Here is a 20,019-nt window from a genome sequence, read left to right as displayed (position 1 = left end):
ATTTCAGTGCAGTACAGAGGGAGGTGCTATCTTTCAGTTGACCCGTTAAGCTAAGACTCCATCTGACTGGTCAGGTGGATGTAAAAAAATCCCATGGCACTTTTTTGAAGAAGAGCAGAGGAGTTCTCTCAGTGTCCTGGCTAACATTTATCCCTCAACCAACACAACCAAAACAGATTAACAGGCCATTCATCTCATTGCTGTATGCAGAATCTTGCTGTGTGCATATTGGCTGCTGCATTTGGTTACATTACAGTGACTACACTTCAAAAGTAATTCACTGGCTAGGAAGCACTTTGGATTGGAATTCAAGTCTGTCTTCCTTCCTTAATGCATGTATTTCAATATATAGACCAGGGTTTTCTGCTTCTGCTTCACCATCCTGCAATTTTCCGCCCAGTATAGTGAATGAGTGGAAAATCACAGCCAGCAAGTGCAGTATCAGAAAATATTTTGCATCTCTTACATTATCTAGCTTCTTCTTTAGACCATTTCCCAGTTTATAGGCTTTACAATGCTATGAGGAAGATTCCTCAATCATATCCTAGCTGTTGTCTTTATACTTAGCTGCAACTGAAATAAAATGGCCCATTTTAGGGCTTTTCCAATATGGGGGCTAATTTTCTACTGTAAAATTATTTCTAGTTTGGTTAGCACTGCCTTGATGCCTGACTGAATCTCAAGTGCAAATAACACTCAATTTTCTAGTCTAACGACCTTTGCATAATTATTCACAACACCATGTGCAAACTTAGGCTGGTCTAGGCATTGTACTAGTGGTGCGAGAGGAAAATTACAATGTAAATAAAATTTAAAGGGATAGGGACAATTAAATGGAACTGCCACATTTGAGTGATAAAAATTCAGAAAGCTCTTGAGAGCCTTAAAAAGCATCTCAATGCATCAGCAGCCTTAGCCAATGAAGGAGCAGGGGATTAAGAAATGACAGGCAAAAATGAAGGGAAAGGGAGTCCAGAGCATAGGCATGAGTCTCAGTGATTGAGCAGCCTAGCACCGAAACCCCTACTTGACTGCTGCTGAAGTCAAGGTGTTGCTGCATTAGCTGCTGTGAGGAGGGTTGCAGTTTGTGTTTCCTTACAGCAGGTGGCAAATTCAGCATCTGCCTCTCTGCTGACCCACGCCCTGAGAAGACAGGTCCACCATGGTCATTCCCAGGCGCGCCAAGGGCTGTAGAAATGGTGGGTGGCACCTTAATACAGGAATGTTCTCCTTGGCCTGTGCGCTCTGTTAGAGGGTAAAGCAAGTGTCCGCCAGCACGTCTGTGAACAACTCTTTCTTCTTCCTCATCCTTCTCGCAGTAGAATAAATACGGTGAAAATCCAGTAATAACCCCCATGGATCTAAAAGGTTAACTACCAGTTGAAATTCAAGCTAAGAAATCTTCCGTCTCCACTCCCTTTATTGACATTGCTGATACATAATTAAGAATAAAACTTGCAAAGAATTGCTTCTGGCAGCAATACCTGATATAGCTGCTTGCCCCTTTAAATGCCATTTTGATCTGTGGGGCGCAAAGGTCACATAATAGCCTTTCCGGCATCCATACTTTGAAATTATTCTTGTTGTTCCTCCCTGTTTCAGATGGGAACTTTCTGCAGCTAAAAAATCCCTTCCCCCCCAAAACAAATTGGACAGGCCATAAATAGGGTGGCCTGTAGGCAATTAAGAATTACGCTAGATTTCCCAGCCAATATTGTGCCCCAAATTAGGACATTAAGCACACCGAAATGAACCCAAGAATTTTTGCTGAAAACATGACGACTGGAAGTCTATTCATATCAGCTGGGGGTGAGTACTGGTGAATCATTGCTTTAAACTGTTCTGTTATTAATCCACCAAATGTGTTCAATTGTCACAGTCAAGTGTAGGAATGTGACACCTCTGTGACAACAACAAAATTAAATGGGGAATCAGATTGCCTTGGACTTCCTTAGACATGCTGTTTTGAAACATTAAAGTGATGGAGAAGTGTTGAGGCCGCTACCCTCCGTCCTCCGTGCTATGATCTGGTATTTATTTTTGCAGGGACAGAGAGTGAAGTCAGTGGGACATCCATCCAGTCCCTGGACCATGACAGCATCACTGCAAGGATCTGCAATTTCTGCCATCTTAAAAGGTTTGTTGTGTAAAATAGTGACTGGCTTACCGCTGATGATTCCAATGAATTAACAGACCGTATTTTCAAATTCCCTGCTGGAGTAAAGTGTCCCTGTGGTTCTGCTATATTTGACTGTCGATTAACAATTGCTTTACATAGCTGTATGTAAGATATTACCTCATTCACATCTTAAATTACAGGATTTCTTTTAAAAATCATTTCAATTTAGCTTAGAATTAGGGTAAAAATGCACCATGGCTGGTGAATGTGTAGATAAACTGAGGATTTTAGCTTGAATTATTCACGACACGTTAAAATCTTTGTGGGAATACATAATGTGTTGGGAATTAAACCAATCTTATATAATATTTATTTGTTGCTTATCCCCCTTTACTTTTTACCCACACTTTATATCAACCACATTATTCACCACTCCCTGACTGAGAGTGCCTCCAAATGATCTGCACCCAGCGCTCTATCAATGCCACTCTTAGGCGATTGGCAGGAGGTATATAAAAGCCTTACTTCTTTTCCCATTCACTGTGGGATTCTCTGCTTGCCATTTCCATTTTCCAAGTGCCTCAAGCAGGACGCAGAATTCACCATGTGGGAAACTGCACCTACCACTCTGTGGCATGTATTGGTTAAGCACCAACATGCTTCGCCACTAGACTACCCACTGTAATCTTATACACAAATGAAAATAAGAATGATTACTATGTGAGAGTAAAACATGACAAGAAAAAATACACACTTAGGTGATATTTGCCATGTAGATAATTTTAGTGAAAAAGTGGGTGCAAACCTGTTTTGTGATCACACCTACAATTTTTGTTAAAAGTACTGACAGGAGGAATTTTATCCCCATTGGGATTTAAAATTCTGCTTAACATGTTAACACAAGTGATAACACAGAAGCACAGCAGTTCTCTCATCTTGAGTGCAGGATATATCACAGCACATAAGTGCAGTTCTAGGATGGTTCATTGCTGGAACATTGCCGTTTTTTTTATAAAAGAACCATAAACCTGATACTTGAGCTGTGAAGCTTGTTCTCATAATATCAGTTAACACACCATCATGAAAAAAAATATATTGCTAGGATGGATGAATGAGACAGATTACAGAATATGGATTGAACTTTTAAATGCTAGTTGTTTTGAGCTTTTAATATTTAAAAGAATTGTCAGTTGTCTGAGTAATGAAGATAAAATGAATTCCCACTGAGCATGTTTCTTTATATTTCTACTATACCCCAAAACATTAACTTTATCATAGTTTCACCTCTCTGGATATTAAATAGCTTCTTAGAGCCTTTTAATGTTAATGAGCTGCATAGTGTTCATTTTTAGTATAAAATATTAAAGATTAAATATACACAGTGTGAATAAATGCATTTATTTAGGCTTGAAAGAGAATTACAGTGCTGAGAAACCATCCTCTGGGCATTTAAAATTAAAATTATCAGCTATTTTATACATTACTGAGTTATCTTCCCAACTGGGTCATCCTTAATAAACATTTTTAAAAAAACAAGTATTACAATTACTTTACAGCAGATAATATGAACAAGTTAAAAGTGGGGAATTTATTTAGATCACTTTGATCAATGGATTATTTTGAATTATGTATGTCCAGATGCAGAGGTAAAAGCACACTGCCCCACTGGAATATGGACAAGAAAATGAAAGTAGAACTGAATTGATTTTGTCACAAACTTTCCCCAATCAAGACCTGTCTGGATGTCTATCCTGCAGTTTGTGAAATGGAGTTCATTGATGAAAAGATTTTTTTCACAAAAATGTTGGATTCCCCAGCATATACATCTCGCACCTTGATAATCACAAAAAAATCCCCAAATAATTAAACAAAATGAAAGCAATCTTATACTTTGCACAACCTAATTGAATTAAGGGAATTCCATTTCTGCTTTTGCCTCCTTTTAATTGGACTGAATTGCCTTATTTGGAATGTGATGTGTTAGATAAACTGGTTAATTCTGCATACAGTGTTCATCAATTTAGTTCTTCAAAGACTGAATTGGATATTCTGAAGGTTACATAATCCAAGGGAATCCCTTTCCTCCATGTCCAATCCTTCATATTGATGTCAGTACAATTGGTCTGCTGTGAGATTTCTTGTTTGTTTCACTCCCCACCAAGTATTTGGCCAAAAACTAAACACATTGAGGTCATCTACACATAAATACTCACCGGTGCTAGTACTCATTCATTGAATTACCAACTCTTTCATCGAAACTAAGGAATAAAACAGAGATAGTGATTGCCATGGAACATGAGATTTTTGGATTCAGTAGAAATTTGTTGAGATATTATGAATCTATATGTTTAGGGAATTCTTGTCCATCTATCCAAGCAGATTTTCAACCATTGGTTATAAAAACCTTACAACACTATTGTTTGATCATTGTATAGGTAAAGAGGAAGTATATTCTACTGAATTGCCCAATGATACTAAATGCTGTAGAGGAAGATACTCTGTACTTAACGGTATCTCTCAGTCACCTCTTCAGGCCCTGTGTTATGCTAATTGAAGGCAGGCTTGGAAGAGACATTTTGATTTAATGTGATGCTTCGCCTCATGTGACATCATGGATGGAAAGTAATGGCCAGAATACACTGTCCCACGACACAACCCCCCCTCCACCCCAAACCTGCTAGTCCAGCAAAATTAAGTCCATGCTTGCCTGTGGTGTAGGTCTATCTGCACCAATGTAAGGAATCTTACACCAGGTTATAGTCCAACAGTTTTATTTGAAAATCACAAGCTTGCGGAGATTATCTCCTTCGTCAGGTGAGTGAGTGAATGAGAGGTTCTCAAATCGCATATCTTATATTAGGCTGGGACACCATCACACCAATCAAAGATGTCGTTGGTGTTCAGACAGGTTAGCCACGGAAAACAGTAGGTCCCAGTATACTGAATACACAATGGGTCAAATTACACAGACAAAGAAAGAAATAGACCCGAAAGGCAGAGAGAGAGAGAATGTCCAATTGTATTAAAAACAGATAACTTTTTTTTCCTGCTGGTGGGGTTACGTGTAGCGTATCTGCTACATCATATCATATCTGCACCAATGGTAGGGAGGGCTAGCCTCCCTGAATTTAAATAGGCATGGAAAATGTATGCAGGGAGTCTGGCCTAAAAGCTGGCTGTCTGCCAGGTGCAAAATTGGGTAAATCAGCAGCTCTCAAAGGGGAGTTGCTGGAAATTGCTAAACGGGAAACTGAAGGGAGCAACAGAATTGGGAGCTTGATGTGTGCGATGAGGGTGGCACCAAAGGCTCCCTTCATCAGTAATTGACTCACTGGAAGCACTGCTGTGGAGGCAGTGAAAGAATTTAGCCCTGTTTGGTTAGGAAACTGAAGATTTAGAAACAATTATCCAATTCAGAAAGCTAAAAAGTATGCCAGATTGTAAATGCAGAAGTAGAAAAATGGTGACAATGAAAAAATTATAGTGAACGCACTGCAACCATAAAAACCTTGCTCGAAATTTTTCACTAATGCAAGCAAGGCTTGTTCAGCTGTCATTTGCCCAGTTTATATAAGTGAGCAGGTGGTCCCTCACCCATCTTTGTGAAATTCAGTGTGGGTTGTTACTAACAAATGTGGTCCATGCAAATGAAGTTTCACACTTGCTGATAGAGTAGCCTTCACCTGTTTTCACAAATTGCACCTTGCAAAATATGGCACACATGATTTAGCGTGTCCAACTTTATGAACTGTGCAAACCACATGTGAGGCTTTACACTGCTGACAAATTCTCATAAAACCAACGCTAAAATGTCTGCTATCCCAGTGTAGATTTCTCCCTTTATAACATTCAGGATTAATGGAGAATAGAATGGCCTTTTCTGTCGCTGGTAAACATTTTTCCCTAGTCCTTCTAAATTGCTTTTCTTGTTCTAGGGTTGACCAATATAGAGCTTCAAGATGGCTGGGCAAACTTTACTAACTTGGCAGTCTCAAGTCCTGGGTCTGATTATTCCCTCAGCTTCAATATCTCTTCACCCAAAGGTACACTAACAATTCTACCTTTTTTTACCCCTTTATGTTTTTTGCTTCCTACAGTGTTCTCCAGTGTACATCTGTGTGTCAGCTCAGATGATATGTGAGTTGGCCATTATCTACTCTTTGACTTCTAACACTGGCAGTTCAATATTCAGCAGGTGGGCATGATCCACAGGTTTTTAGGCTTTTGGAGTCGAAATGGGATGCAGCAGCAACCCAGCCAAGGACAGGCTGAACATATACTTTTTAACAAACTGACCTGCTCCGTAGCAATATGTCTCGTTATAATATGAGAGCTTGTTTTGATCTTCACTGTTAAGTGTAATGCTGTCTGTGAAACTGACCCATGCAGATAATGAAAATCCCAGGTTTGATCCCCATCTTTGCTCGAGGAAACTGATCTCTTCCAGGGAAGTGAAATAAATAAAACAATTGGCTTCAGCATTCCTCGGCTAGGGAAGAGAGGAAAAAAAAAACCCGGAATACCTACACCTGATTGCTATTCAGTGGCCTCTACTCGAATATGCATTTATGTGGATGTCAGATGAAGACAGAATTCATCTCGCTTGGGATTCCTCCCATGGTTGAATAATCTAGCGATTCTCACTATCTCAGCTCACATATTAAGAATGCCTATATGGGCATGGTATTGAAGGATAGTTGCTGTTTGTAGAATCGTTCTCAGCAGGGATTAGTGGCTTCAGGAGAGGAGAAAAGTATATCTCAGTCAAAGTATTGTTGCAATAGAAAGGACTAGAGTGGAGAATTTCTACATGTCAAGATGTTGCACACCCCCAGCCCATGGGAAATCGTGCCCCAGGATGCAAAATTCTGATATTCATTTCCAGCAAGTGCAGTTCCACACCTGGCGTCCAAAGTGGAAAATCTCCCCTTTCATTCGTTAGAGTGGAAAAATTACTTCTGGGGATCATTTTCCAATGTGTGCTGACAAGTAAAGCTCCCCACTGCCAACATGTACCTGCAAAATAGCCCCCCCAATGCAATTCATTCACCAAATATCTAGTGGATAATAGTGAATAAGCCGTTATGTATATGCTAGATTGGCAGCAGCTTGGTCAATTTTAATTATTTTAATGGTCAGTCATTCCTTTAAGTTAACAGGTGAAACAGCGATTTACTTGTACTTCTTTCAATTTAGTATACTGTATTCGCTGCTCACGGTGCGGTCTCTATACTGGGGAGACCAAACGTAGATTGGCTGATCGCTTTGCTGAACACCTCCATTCAATTCACAAGCATGACCTTGAGCTTCCGGTCACTTGCCATTTCAATTCCCCGTCCCACTCCCACTCTGACCTCCCTGTTCTCGGCCTCCTACACCGTTCCAATGAAACTCAACGGAAGCTCGAGGAACAGCACCTCATCTTTCGATTAGGCACTTTACAACCTTCTGGACTTGACATTGATTTCAATAACTTCAGATCAAAACCACTATCTTTTCGGACAACAGTTGCTGGTAATAGTCCTGCTGTTGTCATTTACAGCTCCTTTAGACCCATCTTTTGTTTCTTAACCTGTCCCATTACCACCCTCCTTGCCTTGCACCATCATCCCTTTTGTCATTTAATCACTCATGCCCTCTATCACAGACCTTCCCTTTTGTTCTTTCCTCCTCCCCCTGGCCAATCCCACCTTTCTCTGGCTCTGTACTTGCTTAGAAACTGTTAAATCTTTACTTCTTCCAGTTCTGACAAAAGGTCTTCGACCTGAAACGTTAACTCTGTTTCTCTCTCCACAGATGCTGCCTGACTTGCTGAGTATTTCAGGCATTTTCTGTTTTTATTTCAGATTTCCAGCATCCGCAGTATTATGCTTTTATATTGCTTTAAGTTAGCTATTAACTGCTTACTGTTAAGTAAATGGCATTAGATTATGTCAGATCTGCTGTTATATTCTATATCTCTAATATTGTATCATTACAACTTACTTTCTTTTTTGCAGGATCTAATTTTACAATAAAATCAAAGCCATTCACTATTTCCCCAGTACCCAAAAGAGAGCCAATTAACATTGTTGTCGCAGCAGTTCTGGGTTCCATCATTGTTTTTGTGGTTTTTTGTGCCCTTGCGGCTTTCTGGTACAAGAAAAGCAAGACAAACACTAGTAAGTTCAGATACTTCATTCAATACTCATTCCACTATGACAATTGAGGTTCTTGATACCATTATAATTATAATTGCAACAATCTTTGCTTTTGACATGGGTTTGAGTGACCTCCCAGCCATTAGGTTGAAATTGCTGTATGATAGTAACAAACTGTTAACAACATTCATTACATTCCTTTGCCCTTTTAATGAAGGCATTAGCCCATCTGTTTTAACACATTCTTTACTAATAAACACAGTGGACCAGAATTTGCTGGAGTTGGTCCAGCACCTGCCTTTAGTTAGACTTGCCCTCGCCCGTTTCATCTCCATGATATTTTGCCCCTCAAGTTGCAGGAATTGCACCCTCTACAGGGCATCTGGGATCTTTGTGAACGGGGCAAGCAACTGTGCATCTCCTTAACCAATCAGATTGAAGGATTGTGAAATTAACAGTGCAAGGACTGAGAAGGTGGTGTAAATTAGAGTGGGTGAATTCAATGTCAAATCAGGTACAGAAAGAGAAATAGAGAGAGGGAAAGAAAGATGGTATTGAGAGAGAGAGAGAGAGAAAAGAGGCAGAAACAAAGTAAAAAAAAATGTTAATTTTAAAAAAATCTCCAACAACAATTAAAACCGGAAGGAATAAGACTCCACACTTGTAATAGTTAATTTTCAGTGCCAGAGAGGTTAACTGGCGGTAATTAACACTTATCACATCATTAACAGGATACTTAGACTTGAAATGGACAAGACTTAGCTTTCTATGGCAAGTTTAGTTCGTATCTATTGTACAAATATGGGAACTTCACGCCATCCAATGGATTTGACTGGTGAGGCAGACAGTGAGATCCCGTTTTCACAAAGCTAATGGCACATCTCAGACAGCAACGTTTGGATTTCCGCGTTTAACCGCCCTCACCTGAAAATGCTGTGTGATTTGCGCATAAATAATGGTGAGCGCTGTTAGCCTCGCTGTTATTTTGACAGCAAATTCTGGGCCAGTGTAATTTCCCCCAGCTGAAAGATTTTCACTTAACAGAAAATTGGGTGAAAGATAGACAAGGTGTGATAATTACTATAAGAATGAGCAATAGCTTTGATCATTTGGCTCTTTCAAGAAAAAGTCAATTGATCTGATTGCTTACAGTTTTCACCCGATTACAATCATTTATTTAATTAAAGTAATAATTTTTCATGTTTTTTTTCACAATTTATGTTTTCCTTTTTCTCATTTTTTATCTGCCACTCTCCTGTGTTATGGTTTATTCCGCATCCACGATGGCAGCCAGGTGAACTGTTCCCACATATTAGGCAATTAAATAACCAGTTAGAAGGAGCTGCATGAGGGTAGCCCAGACTGACTCTGTACATGATTTCCCTTCCTTCATAGGAGAAGGCCCTTCAGCTCTGCTCAATGCTGAGGTCTGGATATTAGAATGTCAACGTGCTACATAATCAAGCAGATTCCTCCACCCCCCCATCCCGCTCCCAAAATTGGGGTGGCATATTGTGAAAATAATTATGCATCTGGTTTAATTAAAAATAATTAATTATAGGAACAGAAGAACCCCTGTCAAAAAGTTAGAGCCTTAAAAGAGTATCTCCAGTCAGTAGTATTTCCCCATTCTTACTAATTGGGACTATTCTGATGGGGAGGCTGTGCAGTCCATCAATCTCTCCTACTGCAAGTTTTCAGGGCAACATTATTAGGTTTTTCATCCACTTTTCAGAACTATATCATCATAATCCATAGAATGTGACCTTTATCTAAGTAACACATTTGGAGCTTTCACTTAATAGTTAACCTTTAGAATGATTATTGGTGCCTTTCTCAGTGAAACATTTCCCACTGAGTACATGTTGATTGTTCCACACAGCATGTCTTCTGAAGAGCTATAATTTCCCATCAGATTATTTAATGACTGCAATACTCAATACGTGATAAGTATAAAATGGATGCCTCTTTCTCCATTAACTTTGGAGCTGACAGCCAAACTAATTTGTTTTTTGCGTCCAGAAGTAAAGGTGGAGCTGTTCGATGCCACTGAAAAAGAAGAAAGTAGAAAAGTGTCCAGGATTAGGTTTCAGCATCGCCTCCCTCATATCCACCCACTCCGCATTGAAGAGGAGGATGAAAATGATTTTGATTCGTCAGAAGAAGAAGGTGAGAAGATTGATCAGAATTTTAAGGTGGATAACTGAAATATTACCCTCAATGGGGGACCAGATATATATCAGTCAGCCCTGAGTACTCCCATCCCAAGTCATAAGTTTAAATCCAGTGTAGGCTAATACACAAATCTGCTAAATGTATGTGAATTTTATCTGTACTAAGTCTTATCTGTAAGTGAAATGCCATTTTGAAGCAGAGTATTTTACATTTGGAGAAGAAAAACTGAGATAACAGCAAATATAAATGGTTTCCTCTCCTCAGGTACTGCCCTGTCCCTTTCAAAACTGCTGTCATCAGCCCCCTCCTGAAAAAATCCAACCTTGACCTCTCTGTCTTTGCAAGCCACCTTCAACCTCCCTCCTTCCCTCTCCAAAGTCCTTGAACGTCACCTCCCAGATCCATGCACATCTTCCTGATTGAATCCTTCCAATCAGGTACTGCCCCTCCCACAGCATCGAAATGGCACCCACCAAGATCACGAATGACACTCTCTATGACTGTGCCTGTGGTTCATTATCCTTCCTCGACTTCATTGCAGCCTTTGCCGAGGTTGACCACACCGTCATCCTCCAGCACCTATCCTCCATTGACCAGTTCAGTAGGACTGCCCTTACTTGGTTCTACTCTTCCTATCTGATTGTAGCTAGATCATCTCTAGCAATGGCTTCTCTTCCTACCCCCACACTATCACCTCGAGAATTCTCCAAGGATTCATCATTGCCCCCTTCTTTCTCATCTATATGCTGCCCCTTGACAATATCATCCAGGGTCAGCTTCCACATGTATGGTGATGACACCCAGTTATACTTCTCCACCACCTCTCGACCCCTCCATTGCATCTGTGCTGTCAGACTGCCTGTCTGACCTCCAGTCTTGAATGAGCTGCAATTTCCCTCAGCTAAACATTGGGAAAACCCAAGCCATCGTCTTTGGTCCCCGCAACAAACTCTATACCCTTGCCAATGATTCTATCCTCCTCTCCTGCCACTGTCTCAGGCTGAACTGGATTGTATGCAACCTTGTTTGACCCTGAACTGAGGTTCTGACCTCATATTCTTTCCATAACGAAGACCACCTACTTCCAGCTCCATAACATCGCCTGCCTCTGCCCCTACCTCAACCCATCTTCCCCTGAAACTTCATCCATGCCTATGTCACTTCCCAACTTAACTATTCCCATGCTCTCCTGGTTGACCTCCCATTCTCCATGCTCAGTAAATGTCAGCTCATCCAAAACCTGTTCAGGAGAATATATTAGCACTATTTGAAGAGGAACACGGAGCTTTCTTGCTGCCCTGGCCAATATTTTCGCTCAACCACCACCATCAAAAATAGACTTACTGCTCATTCATGTCATTTGATGTTTGTGGGACCTTACTCTGTACAAATTGTCTGCCATATTTGTCCACATAACAACAGCAGCTACTGTTCAAAAGCAATTCATTGGTCATGAAGCACTTTAGGGACTTCCTGGGGACATGAAAGTCACTATATAAATGCAAGTCCTTTTTTTTAATGAGATTTTACTGTTTCTCTCCTCCCCTCAGCACCAAAATTACAATGTAGCAAATACAAGTAGTATTTTAAGACAAACCTATTAGGTCTTCTGTTCCACGTGGTCTTTAAACAAAAGGCAGAAAAAGAGGAATTGTATCATCATAAATGCATATCAAATTTAATGACAGTTTTGTACTTGTTGGAACATATTTACTCGTACCCTGTAAAAGGTATTGGAGAGAGTAGGAGAGAGAGAAAGAGACAGCTTGTCACGTATTCAAGGCTGAATCTGAATCCTTCATTAGATGTGAAAGGACAGTGCACTAACACTCTGTCTCTTCCCTCCTGTGAGCTGCTTCAATGGTGGAATCTGTTACAGGGCAACAAAAGCTGCTTGTGCTGAGTGATGGGGTTGCAGTAACATAGCAGGTTTTAATGACAAGGATGGTGCCCTATAATGGACTTTATTACTGTGAGAAGGATAAATAGACGCCGGCTACTGAAAGGATGCTTATTAAAGAATTTGTAGGCCGGTGAGGCTATTTTTTTTTAAATTCTTAAGTCTTTGGTGTTACATTGGAGACATCATTTCTGTTGGACTCCCTGGTGATCCTCTCTGTGGTGTCCTAGCTGATAAATAAAAGAACTACTCCCGACTTCTGAAACTTGCCAAGCAGTTGCAACCTTCTCTCATAGCTTTGTTTGTGATGTGAATGCCGTGTTCTTGTGATATTTAAAGGCAATGATTTCTCAGGACTGTACAAGTTTAATTCTAATGTAATTCCTCTGAAAGTAACCCTCACTGACATACTTCCACAACAAATTCACAACGGAAGTTCTAAGTTGTGCTTGCATTGCAAATTCTGGGACATGTTTTGGAAATCTGGTCCCAAGAGTGTTCAGAAACTATTGTCAAGTCATTGTTGAATAAAGGATACTTAACCAGTCATCACAGGTGAAGTATTCTACAGCCTCGTAGGTCTCAGTATTAAGTCATTTCTTGTATTTAATGGGGGGGAAAAACTACTAGCGACATGAGGCATTTCACATAATGTGATTGGTTGATTGGTCCCTGGTGTACTACAATGTGATTTACTGTATAGGTATGAATTATTTTTCATTAAATACCTTAATTCCTTACAGCCCCCATAGCCTGCAGTTCCGTCTTTTGGTCTTGAACACATATCTCTTGAAACTTCATTTAGATTTTCAAACTGTACAGAGATCTAAGCTCCCTGCTGAGGGTTCAGATCAAAGAGGTCCATTCTGTCTGATGTCTGCCTTGAATGTTGCTGTTCACTGACAGGCCACAGTCTGAAAACTCATGCCTAGAGACTACAGATTTCCCCCAGCACCTTTACATAGATTCCTTTCATTTTAACAATGTAGCTGACAGGCTGAATGTTGATTGGTGCATCCCAATAAATAATTAATTGAGTGGAGTTGTTACAGAAGAGCAAGCTGCTGATTCAGGCATTTACACACTGAAAAGTTTTGTGTGTGTCTGTGTGTGTTTGGGGAGGGGGCATTGTCTGGATGTCTGCTGTGAAACGGATTGTAGCCCCTGCAGTAAGTCACTTAATGAAATTATGAGAAGAAAAGAAAGCTAAACAAAACACTACTTGTGTTTTTCTCATTCATTGCTTTCTAGTTGTAGCCTTACACTTTTAATTAACTGGGGGCAACTGGAGGTAAAAGGTAATGTAATGTTGAGAAGGTATCAAAGGTCTATTCAGCCACATTTATTTCTGCTGTTAAAAAAAATGCAAATGGCTAGCAGTATGTAAACATTTAATATAGCTATGTTTAATAAACAACCATCTGAAGTATTGGTAAGAACTTTACAATCAATGTTCTTCTTTTACTTTAAGAGCTAAATCTTTTCAACATTCCTCTCTGTTAATTTTAGAGTTTGTACACGGGGAGAAAGTGACTGGAGAATTTGACTGTTTTCAGCACGGATCTGAGACCTGCCCAGTTAATGGGTACAATGCAACAGGTAGCTACGTGGGCATGGCTTAAGAGCAGTGCATGAGAAGGCTTAGGCTTACCAGGGAGGCTGTGACTGAGCTATGTTATCTGGTCATAGAAGACGGTCAACCATCTGCAACGCACTACTGATGGAAGTTAGGATCATTGTTGCACTCAACTTTTATGCCACATAAGCCTTCCAGACACCTACAGGAGACATCTTATGAGTCAGCCACTGTTAGACAACTAACCCTTCCTGAATGAAAGATATGCAGCAAAGTATATTGACAGTGAATTAATTTTATACATTTTCAGGCCTAGCTATTTTTTTTGTTGAGAGAGGATTTCCTTTTGCTCCTTGGAATGTTTGTCAAACGCATATGAAGGGGTTGATTTTAATCCTACCAGCAGGTAGACAGATAAAATCAACCAGGTGACTTACCGGCTGATTTCCTGCTTGGATTCCTCTGTTTCCCTCTCGTCTAAACAGGCAGTAAAGGCACCAGCTTGTAGCTTCTTTAAACATGCAGATCGGGGTCTGTTGGCGTTATTGGGCTCCGACCTCTATTTTAACTCTGACCTGAGCGGTGAAGCAGCTGTGCCTTTCTCACCAGGTGAACTCAAGAGGATCAGAGTAGAAGAGTCTACTCAGGTAAGTATTTTCCTTCCCTTTATGGAGCCCAGAGGAGCAGGTGTACCATGAGACCACCCCTTAAGCCCCACCCCCTCCGGAATACTGGGCCCCAGACCTACCTGAGTGCCAGCGGGCGGCCAAGTGCTGCTCGCATTTCCACAGGCCAGCAGCCATTTCCCACCCATTCTGGATGGGGTCAGCAGGTGGCCTGTAAGGTGACCCATGGGCAAAATCACAGTGGCTTCATTCCGCCGTGGGTAGGCAGCGATCTAATTCCCCCCCAAAGTACTTTTTAAATTATAATAATTTTTTGACTATAACGGCCCAGAAATTGTTCAGAGCGGCAAACCAACAGTGCTGGCCGCTCCATAGATTTATACTAACCCACTAACTTACCCCGGATTTTACTGGGTGCACTTCCTCTAACAGGAAGCGGAGAAGAGCCCAGCGTTAGCTCCAGTGAAACTAGGAAACCATGGGAGAAGCGAGAGGATTGACCTCTCCCCTTGACCAATCAAATCGTAGCATTTTTTAACAAGCTGCGATCAGTTTCTGCAAGCTGGAATTTAAAATCCAGGAAGTGAAAAGTACAACATTAAAATCATTTGTAAAAACAGTTATAGACAGCGAAAAAAGAGAGGGTAAGAAATTAAATGAAAGAGACAGAAGGAGAAGTAAAAAAAAATCAATTAAAAAAAAAATTTAATGACTAAATCCTATTAGAATAAGAAGTAATGAGACTCCACATTTTTAAAAGTTAATTTTTAGTTATTTGGCAGTCATTAAGACTTACTTAAAACTTAGTTTAGACCTGATATTTTTAAGCGTACCTGTTTTGTGGGGATATTAGTTACTTTCCAGCTGGGCAGAAGAGCAAGTTGGTGCTGGTCCCTTGATTCTGTTGATTCCAGCCGGCAATTTCCCTTTAATTCGAAGCTCTCATATCGCTGGCAAACCAGGAGGAGCAAGTTCCTGATTTCCACGTTTCACTGCGCCTGTATGAATGCCGGAACTTGCTCCTCGACTTCATCACTAACAACGGAGAGCGCGATTGAGCTCACCGTTGTTTTTAAAGCAATTTCTGAGCCATTAAAAATAAAAGTCTTTTCGGCAGGTATCATTGGAATAGGTCAGAATGGACAAAAGATTCCTTATAACTTCTGAAGGTAAGAACACATCGAGTTTAGTAAGTATTCTCAGGACCTGGAAACTACAGAACTCCTTATCTCCTTCTGTCTTTCCTTCTTTCTACTATCTTCAAGCTTTTGAAATTCAAGCTTGCATCATCTAGTCAGGACTACTTGATTTGCCTCATCTTCTCTCTTACTCTTTTCAACTTGGTGGTGTTCTGTACAATCGGCCTTTACACTTCCCCCACATTTTTCAATATAAAAAAGAATACATTTTTAAAAAAGTATTTATGTATGAACTCCAATGCAGGTAAATATGCTCCCGAACCAAGGATATTCTATTTTTGCTTTGTTTATGCTGAATAAAATGGGGGGATGCCAGCACTGGGCAATGGACTCATTTTCCCCTCTGCACTCATTTCCATTTCAAGCACTCCCGGGTCATGTATAGTGTAGCCAGAGTTAGAGTAAGAAAGAACGAAGGAGCTAGCATTTACGTAGCGGGTTTCATGTCCTTACAATGTCCCATTTTACAGTCAATGAATTATTATGGAATGTAGGCACTGTTATGTAGGCAAACGAGGCAGCTAGTTTGCTTACAACAAGGTCCCACAAGCAACAATGAGATAAATGACCAATTAATTTGTTTTTTTGACGATGGTGGTGGTGATGGTTGAGCTTGAGGGAGAAATATTTGCCAGGACATCAGGGGAACTTTGAATAGAGACATGGAATTTTTTCATCCACTGAGCACTGGGCCCTCAATTTAATTTCTTGTGTGAAAGATGGTGGCCTGGAACTTAGATCACGCCCGATCCTGGTGCTGCACGCGCTTAATGATGCCGGTGGAAAGACCACAGCAAATTGGTCCGCCGGCCTCATTAAGATAGTACTAGCGAGCTGCGGGAGCCATTCGCAACTACAGAGGCAGGTCGCTGGACACGGGGAGGGGCAACAAGATCGACCAGCAGGGAATGCTAAATAGCGTCCGGGCCTCAGGACAGCTTTGTGGGAGGGGGAAATCGGGAAGGTGGGTGAGCGGTATCCGGCAGCAGCCGGTGGGTCTAATATGGTGCCGGAAAGAGCACAACCTGCTTACACATCAAGGTAAGTAAAAAAAACATTCAATTTACCATTTTAGGTGGCATCCTCCAGTGGTCCCTTTAAGGACCACTGCTTTGGCTGCTGAGCGCCTGAACAAACTGACCGCAGTGTGGTCATTCGCAGACCAATTTGGCAAAGGGCCTAAAATAGGCCGGTAATTTGAATATGCAATAGACCAAATACCAGTTTTGGGTGTGCACCCTGGAAGCCTACTGAGCAGCCCTAATCAATACGGCGGGCGTGGAATGAGCACGGTCACGCTGCCTGCCATATTGGACCCTTAGGCACCTGTTTTACACCTGTTAAATTGGTTGAATTGCATCAAATTTCTAGGCTGGTATGTCTCAGCATTCCCTCAGTAGTGCACTAAAATGTCAGCCTAAATTACATGCTTAGTAGGTATTGAAGGGTCCCCTTTACTCGGTCCTAACTTCTGCAAAGTACCTAGTGGGGAATTTTCCATTTCTTATATCACTTATCCTCATTATTTCTTCAGTTGTTACCAGCGATTTGTGATGAATTGAAGACAGTTTTGTGGTGTCGACCTGCAGCCATCATGATCTGGGATGACACTGTCCTAACTCATTTTACAAAGGACCCTTACAGCCGAAGAGAAAGGAAACCTTTTATTTTACCGGTTTGGTTTGGATTTGTACCAAGATGCCTGAGGCAAAAAATGCAGTATGCTAATCCATATGTCACCTGACCCTCACTCCAGTTATTTCTGACTGAAGCATAGAATGCTATTCCAACAAATCACTTCACTTTCATTCCAATGATATAGAATTCTTCATCTGGATATATTACTTGATTAACTATTTTGCTTTTTTAGGATTTAACTATATGAAAAAAATATTTTGTGCACATATATATATATATATATTGTGGAATATATTTTTGAACTATTTTTAAGCATAGATTTCAAGTGTTAAATATGTTAAAAAATATACTTGAGTTTTTATATAGACAATTTTAATGGAGAAATTGGGTTGATATTTCTCACGCCTAATAGGTTTCACTTATACATCGATCACATCCATCTGTGTGCACATGTTATTATTAAGATTCATAACTGTCTTCCCACATGAATAAAAATGCTGGATTAACAATCCAGGCACAATCAAGCTTGATTTTCATACAATTTCAATTCCATGATCAAACAAAATCAAACTTTAGACTTTACAATAGCATTCATCATTAAACAATCCACTGTAAATTCAGAACTGGATTTGCTATGATATTATCAGCCTTGCATCAGTAAATAACCTATGATTAGACCATCTTGAGTAGTGAGCATACAAGGTTAAATATGTACTGGTATTAAACTAGATTGTTGTTCTTGCAGATTACCAGGACAAAAGAAAATGGGACAGAATGCCAGCTAATTATATCACAGGGGACCCGCAAGAGTTCAAAGGTAAAGGAACACACCAATTAGGAGAAACGACTTCGAAAACCATCTTGGCTGGGAGCTGTGAATCCTCAGGCATCCGAGGAAACCAAACTGCGAAATCCCGTCATTTTGGAAAGGAGGGCTCCAGTAAAAAGCAGGCCATATGTAACCCAAAGATTAGAAAGAGAAATCAGCGCCCATTGTATTCTAATGATGTGAGGCCCAGGTACAGCTCTAAGGAACCACAGCAACTCTGTGTGAAAGACCTGGATGCCTTTAACATTGACCCACAGTTGCACTGTTACTCAGAAAGTGCCAAGGTGGACGGAGATGACTTAGTGCTCCTCAGCATTAAAGATAAAAGATCACTACACCGCCAGGAAATACGTAATGAAATCAGTAACATTTGGCATCAGGCGGAAAACACTTCAGAAAAGGATTCTGATATTTTCAGCCTCACCTCTAGGGATCTGGGTGGATCTGGGACACAGCCGCGAATATCAGGAAAGGAAAGAACCTCTCAATGATGGAAATAAAATGTTGAAAAATTAACCAGCATACACGTAAATATTTTATAAATATGCTATATGATAACGTAAGCCTACTTTTAGATTTATATTTTGATTTTCCTTTTATCGCATTCAGCAAAATGCTTACAACTGTGTAGCAGCTTTACTAATAATGGACACATTATGCCAGACGCAGGTCAATGAAAACTGTAGGAGATTGATTTTAAAATGTAATAGAGAACAGCAGATCTAAACGCAGCTTTGATTAATGTTAGTGGTAAGCATTAATGGCACTTCAGCAAGCATAGCTGGTTGGGAAAGTGTTGAAAGCAGAGTTTGGACTGGCTCACAGACAAGCTGAAAACATAGGAGAATCGCTGGGTATTTGTGGAATAGCATTTAAAGCTATAGCTGTACAAATACCCCCGTGGAAGGTAATCAGCTAGAAATTACAGTTCGGCTCTCACGCTGAAAAAATGCCAATGCAACAGAGATTTACACAGGCACAGGGAATGCTAAATAGCTGTATGCTAATGAGCAGTGGTTTTACAAAATAAGTACCCTGCAGAGTAGCATCGGTCTGGATTACCCAGGAGTGTATTAGAAGCTGGGAGAACCACTTCATGAGCAGGAATTGCTTTTAAACCTCCCGCTGTTAATGTACGTTCTATTTATACCACACACATGTAAACCAAAGTGTTTTTTTTCCTTTAATATGTTACCATTCAAAATATCAGGCTTGTGCAAATGATAGGAGAGGAGTTACTACATATTCCGCTGCATAAAAAACAATCCCATATTTTTATCTATTATACAAATTGCATTGGGGTGTAAATATTGCACAAGTGTATTACGTACATTGCTGCCGTGCACTGTAAAATCTAGAGTAGAAGACACACGTCATGATTGTTTTATGTTCTCCGATGATGAGGTAATGATTTATACAGCCACTTAGACATTGTTTTGACTGAACAAATGACTGTAAAATAAAAGTACCAGGTTGTACAGTTCTTACAGGGCTTAAAATAATGACTTAAGACAGCAGCTGCTAAGTGGATATTCCACAAGTCATGAAAACCACTGCCAAGATTTTAAAGCAGTCTGGATTATCCAAACAATTAATATTTCTACAGATTATACAAATAGCTCTTGCTCGATTCATCATAAGCACAATTGAATGGTGTAGAAAGATTCCCTTTCTCAATGCAGTCTGTTCACCTAAGCCACCAATAGGAGAGACAAAACTTTTTGAAACGTCATTTGAGACTCTGGGGCTTAAATTCGTCGTGCCCCAAACCGTCCGCGAATCTGTGGGTGCGCAGCAACGGCCCGCTAGAACGAAGA

The 20,019-nt window shown here is 40.4% G+C and overlaps 1 protein-coding gene across 1 annotated transcript in view; it reads left to right on the top strand.

The window, feature by feature from the left end:
• The window catches only part of LOC137321923 (fibrocystin-like), a 440,431-nt gene extending 420,646 nt beyond the window's left edge, over nucleotides 1–19,785 (top strand). Inside the window, exons 62-66 of the mRNA XM_067984789.1 lie at nucleotides 2,047–2,137; nucleotides 6,055–6,162; nucleotides 8,119–8,280; nucleotides 10,282–10,428; nucleotides 18,119–19,785. Of these exons, the coding sequence (XP_067840890.1) occupies nucleotides 2,047–2,137; nucleotides 6,055–6,162; nucleotides 8,119–8,280; nucleotides 10,282–10,428; nucleotides 18,119–18,693 (1,083 nt within the window). The 3' untranslated portion in view covers nucleotides 18,694–19,785. The remainder of the gene's footprint in view (nucleotides 1–2,046; nucleotides 2,138–6,054; nucleotides 6,163–8,118; nucleotides 8,281–10,281; nucleotides 10,429–18,118) is intronic.
• Nucleotides 19,786–20,019: the final 234 nt, after the last annotated feature.

The sequence above is a fragment of the Heptranchias perlo genome, chromosome 5, assembly GCF_035084215.1.
Source record: "Heptranchias perlo isolate sHepPer1 chromosome 5, sHepPer1.hap1, whole genome shotgun sequence".
NCBI lineage: Eukaryota > Metazoa > Chordata > Chondrichthyes > Hexanchiformes > Hexanchidae > Heptranchias > Heptranchias perlo.
This window is presented reverse-complemented; position numbering and strand designations above follow the sequence as displayed.